General features: G+C 43.0%; 1 protein-coding gene across 1 annotated transcript in view; it reads right to left on the bottom strand.

Moving 5' to 3' along the window:
- Positions 1 to 880: 880 nt before the first annotated feature.
- ca4a (carbonic anhydrase IV a) overlaps positions 881 to 5,644 on the bottom strand; it is a gene marked incomplete at both ends in the record, with an annotated part of 10,501 nt that continues 5,737 nt past the window's right edge. Inside the window, 6 exons of the mRNA XM_080549468.1 lie at positions 881 to 1,060; positions 1,254 to 1,417; positions 1,715 to 1,781; positions 1,968 to 2,060; positions 2,204 to 2,349; positions 2,516 to 2,680. Coding sequence (XP_080405594.1) covers positions 881 to 1,060; positions 1,254 to 1,417; positions 1,715 to 1,781; positions 1,968 to 2,060; positions 2,204 to 2,349; positions 2,516 to 2,680 — 815 coding nt within the window. The remainder of the gene's footprint in view (positions 1,061 to 1,253; positions 1,418 to 1,714; positions 1,782 to 1,967; positions 2,061 to 2,203; positions 2,350 to 2,515; positions 2,681 to 5,644) is intronic.

The raw sequence follows: 5,644 nt of genomic DNA, 5'->3' as shown, positions 1-5,644 counted from the left end.
CATCCGAGACCCTGTAATACAAACCATGAACACAAGTCACGTGTCCTCAAGATTAGCCTGGTAAACGCCACTGGCCAAGTGGGAAAAGGAGCATACAGTAACCGAGGTGTGTATGAGGGTAGAACATAACGTTAGCTTTGTCATCATCATCATCATCATCATCATCATCATCATCATCCTCCTCCTCCTTGTGTAGCTCATGCAAGACTGGAGTCTGGGAGACGGGACATGGCAGCCTAACGCTTAATTAAACTCAGAACACTCTGTTGTGTTCATCATGGGTCAGCCTTTGCCCTTTCCCCCAGCGTGATTCACATTAGAGAGTTGGAACTCATCCCTCAGTTGGCCTGGGTGGCATGAATGCCCACCTGACCGCCGTGTTGTGAGTTCCTGGACTGAGCAGTGCAGAGAAAGGTCAGGCGGCTCTCTCTACTTTGACTGCGAGGCTCCAACGGGAACCCATTTATGGCTGGCTGCTCCTATTAATAGCAACACGCCATTCACACGTTCCATTGAAAGCACATGGACCATGTGCCAGGACATGAAGTGGCATCTGTGTTTGGAGCATCAACCACCTGGAGCACAGAGAGAGAGAGGCTCATATTTGTATTGTAACTTTAGTCTCTATATAGAATCTATATTTACCTGACATTGGACAGGGAGGGTGGAGGTCTCGAGCTCATGAACCACTGTGATCTGTGGGACTGTCGAGGGGGGGGGGCAGGCTGGTCTTTAGGCTGAGGTGTCTAAGGTTAGGGGCACGGCTCTTTCGTGTCGTGGCTTTTTTCTGGTTGTTGATGTTTTTGGTGGGTTTGTTTGTTTGTTTGAGAACTCATTGTGTTCATGCATGTTGTTGTGGTGTAGCACAGGATGCCTTCCTCTAGTTGGGCTGGGACAGTCCCATTGCCATGGCGACAGAGGCCATCAGGAGGGCAGCGCTGGCCAGTACCACCGCGCCTCCCGACCGGAACACCTTGCGTCCGTTTAGCGGCTGTACCGGGCGGTACGTCTCCGCCATGTCCTTCCCGTCGTGGAACTTGAGTTCAGAGAACACTTTCAGCTGGAAGACAAAACCACCACGCAGACACAAACATCACTGAGACAGTTGTCAAAACAAACAAATCTCATATGAAAACAACATTTCTAGTATTATATCCTAGAACTATACTCTACTACTATATATACTTTTCCAGAATGCTTGCGTGGTGTTTTGTTATGGAAGAGCAGAGTGTCTGTAAGGTGCTGTAAGCTACCTGATCCTTGCTGAGTGGGATGGGCTTCTCAAATACGGTCCACACCACAGACTCGTCACAGCTGGGGGTAGTGAGAGAGCCTGCATAGCGGTAGTAGTTGGTCAGGTTATGCTTGGCTGGGATGAGCTGGTCCAAGGAGATAGAGCTGAGAGAGGCGTTGGCCCCTGGAGACAGACAGAAGAGACGTTTCCATTGGCCAGTTTTAACCAGTCTCATGCATTGGTTGCATATCAAATACATGTCAATGATATCCGAATGACAAAAAGTGACATCTGTGTTAGCATCAGTTAAAGCTATGTAGCAGCTATTCACTTAAATGTCCCAGCGGTATCAAACTGAATACTATAAATGTATCAAACGTAGGTAGCATTGTACAAGTAGCTCATGTCATATAAGCATTAATGAAATAGATCTGAATAGCATGTAAAGGATTACGGAAGCATTAGATTTGAGGTACTTACCAGTCATTTTGATGTTACCCAGGGCGTTTACGATATGCCCATACTTTTTATTGACACTAGTGGACTCCTGAAAATGGAAAGTATCATGTCTTTATCTATATGACTTTGGTAAAGTGTTTTGCATTAAGTTATGTTCTTATAATGATGTGCAAAACATTATCATCCTCAACCAAATGCTTTAGGTTCCACAGCGACAGTATTTCTTTACTTATAAAGACTGAATGGGTTGGGGGAAAAATGCTGAAAAGTTCACCTCATAGAAAAATCCAAGGACTGCAACTCCTGTTGGGTCTTCCAGCGCCTTCCCCAAGGTAGGGTATTTCTGTTTCATGTGGACGATATGCAGCTGTAGAGAGGCGCATCAATAGACAATGTTACTGATTACATGACCACAGTCTTTGGTAAACACATTTCTCAGCAACCTTAATCTGGCTACAGATCTGTTCTGAATGATTGGTATGACCACAGTGGTATTTCATAACCCCGCACCTCCATGGGGTACTGCTCCCCGTCGATGGTGTGCTCAGACCCTGGTCCTCCGCCCTTGCCCCAGTGCAGATGGAACTGCACAGCCTTATACTCTGTCTCCAGGTTTCCTCCGCTGACCGTGGCTAGGTGGGGGATGCCCACCTGAACTAGAGAGGGAACACACATTGGAAATCAGACAACTATGGTTGCATGGTAAACAATTTGAAGGCAGTGAACATCCAAATGTTTTTTTTTCTTTTTTTCTAACTGCTGATTCAAACAAAGCGTGCTGAGTTTAGGAGGTTGGTGAGGAAAGGCTTATTGGAGTGTTACCAGAATGGCCGTTGTTCTTGATAGTGCCTGCGAAGGACTGCTGGTAGTTGGTGAACTGGAAGGGTGTGAGACGCTCGTCAAGCAGAGTCTTCCTGGTCACGATGTTGATGGGAGACTGGGCCTTCCCTTTACAGTTAACGTTAACATGGTCCCACTTCTCTGGTCCTGTGTGTCAGAGAGAAGAGCAGATACGTCCTGAGACTGGCACACACATCCACAGACAAGGAATACTGTATTGTATGCATGTGTTTACGTCTGAGGGTGAGTACTGTATGCATGTGTTTATGTCTGAGGGTGAGTACTGTATGCATGTGTTTATGTCTGAGGATGAGTACTGTATGCATGTGTTTATGTCTGAGAGTGAGTACTGTATGCATGTGTTTATGTCTGAGGGTGAATGTTTTTGAGGAGTGAGTAGTACATTATGGGCCGGTTTCACAGCCTAGTCCTGGACTAAATCACACTTGCCGGTTTCAGAGACAAGGCTTAAGCCTAATCCTGGACTAAAAAGCATCTTCAATGGAGATTTTACATTGAAAGTGTGATTTAGTCCAGGACTAGGCTTAAGCCTTGTCTGTGAAACCGACCCTTGGGTAATAAGAACGTTGGTAGGTATAGGGTTAGTGAATATGAAGAGAGATTTCATTTATGCCAAACTCACCGCTACACTGGTTCTCACAGACAATCTGGGACTGGTAGCACCAATCTGAAACAAGATGAGGTACAGGTCAAAGGTATAGATATATAGATATATAGATATATAGAACAAAGGTATAGGTCTCATGTATGTATTCAAGGGCTATAATCAGAAGTCTATGATCCCACAATAAGCTGTTTTATGTAAGGGCTTATTCATTATTGTGCTCCAAACCCTAACAGTTTGGAGTGATCTTCCAATTCAGACATTTGATAATCCTTTGAACCATTTGAGTTGTAGCCATGCAGGAGCTTCATAGTGATACTTTCAATGTTTCAATAGTCTGGAGAGTGTTTGTTTTAGTGAGTAAAGGGGCAGGGTCTAGTAACAACTACAACTTGTTCTAAGTGTTATGCTCCATTCACTACATCACTTCCTCGACAAAGGCACTTATCTCATCACTCAACAATGTCCACACTCATCGTATTGTGAACCATAACAGTACAACAACACTACTCTATTTGGGGAACTGGAGGAATGGCCCTCGGTCAGTAGATATCCTGTAGAGGGGTCAACTGCATCTTCAGACTTATTTTTATTATTATTATGATTAAATATGCCCCCATTATTAACAGTTAGTTTATTTTCTCTTTCCGCAAACAATCAATTGTTCATGTATTTCTTCAAGTCAATTGTTATTGCCGGCCATACAAATGCCCTAATACACAGGAATTGTCTTCCTATTGTTAATGGACACAAAGACACACAAGTTGGAGTTCGGTTTTATCTTTCCGTGCTTTCAGAATATATACAGACCCAATATTAAGCATCACAGAGTTCACATTCTTACATGTTTGTTTGAGCGTTTATTAATATTTCACAATGGAGTTGCATGTTTCCACCTCCACTTCGAGACAAATATCTACTGCTATCTCAGAAATCAAATATTTATGGAAAAGCTCTGTTATTAGAAAGGACTTGGCGGGTTTCTGCCTGTTTGTGTAGGAAGTCCTGTGAATTGGGTACAAATGCTTGGTTTCTTTGCCACTGTTGGTAAGCCATTTCCTTCTGCACTGCACTGCCACGTTCTCAATAAATAAATAGAATTTGACAATGGTCAACTAGTGTATATAGTTAATTGGCATCCAATCAGGCTTCTGTGCGCACAATTCCTGTCTAACCAATAGGCAATTTGCTGAAAACCGACGCCGCTTTGATCTTTTCTACAGCGCGTAAAGTAACGGTGAACAATAGAGGTTCCACTGGTGGGCCTACTGAGCGCATTATTCTCAAGGGAAAAGGTTTGAGCGGTCAGGGAATAGGAAACTGTCAAAGAGAAACAAAAGGCAATGAAAGGAAAACAAATACGTCTGTTTGCACGTCGACCAGGACGAAAACATAATTAGGATATTAGGATTTTAAACAAAGACACTAAGTAAGATCTTTGGTCATTGTGTTCTGTGTACGTTCACAATAACAGCCCAGATATACATAGTCCAGCCTATAGGTTGCTCTAGACTGGTCTAGACATTAACATCATCCAAAAGGGGAAAAAAAAATGTGGAAAGAAATTTGAACCCAGTCTCACAAAAGGGGATCAGCTATCGTGGGCGCGTGCGTCTCCCTGAAGGTGACCCGTCCGACAGAGCAAGGGCGACTTCAGACACAGCAGGTCTGTGCTGCAGCAACCATCTGCATGTCATCCTAGCAATGAAACCCTATGTTTGTTAAATACTGTTTTGATGGTGCTTTGTAGGTTCTATAAGTTGTATAGCAATTGCCTATCATTGTTTGTGTGTGATGTTATTAGAGACATACTACTATACAGCTAAATCTAGACAATTTGATGGCAGCTACTAGATTGTAATCAAGTGCAATACTGAAATACAACTGTGAACATTTCAAACCTGCAAACTGCGACACTTTAAATGAATGTGCAATAACACTATGTGCAATATGACAACCCTCGGGTACATAAGGTTCAGAGATAGGAAATGTTAGGATATTTATAGCATAGCATAGAGTACAGCACAGTGTTTTATTTGTATAGTATAGTATAGTGGATAGTGTACAGCTCTTTTCCCTTCTTGTTTTTAGTATTTTTTTCCTAGCACCAGGGGAGCCCCCCCTCCCAAATTTCGTTGTATGGTACCTGTACTATATTAATGACAATAAAGACCATTCATTCATTCATTCATTCATTCATTCATTCATTCATTCATTCATTCATTCATTCATTCATTCATTCAAATAGCGCACTGTATGCCTCTGTGTTTCCACTGGTATTATTCTAGGTGAAATGACACTCCCATTGAGTGTGCAGCAGCTGATCTAAGACACATTATTCTATCAGGAGAAATGAAATGCGAGGTTCTGGGGGATAGTTTATTTGCAGGAGAAGGTTGTTTCGTTGAAGTCATTCTCGGTCAAGTATTACTGTCTCCGAGGAAAGACAGTGACACAGTGTGCAAAACACGTCGATACGTGTTATA

Source organism: Nansenia antarctica (assembly GCF_963989245.1).
Source record: "Nansenia antarctica genome assembly, chromosome: 20".
Classification (NCBI taxonomy): domain Eukaryota; kingdom Metazoa; phylum Chordata; class Actinopteri; order Argentiniformes; family Microstomatidae; genus Nansenia; species Nansenia antarctica.
This window is presented reverse-complemented; position numbering and strand designations above follow the sequence as displayed.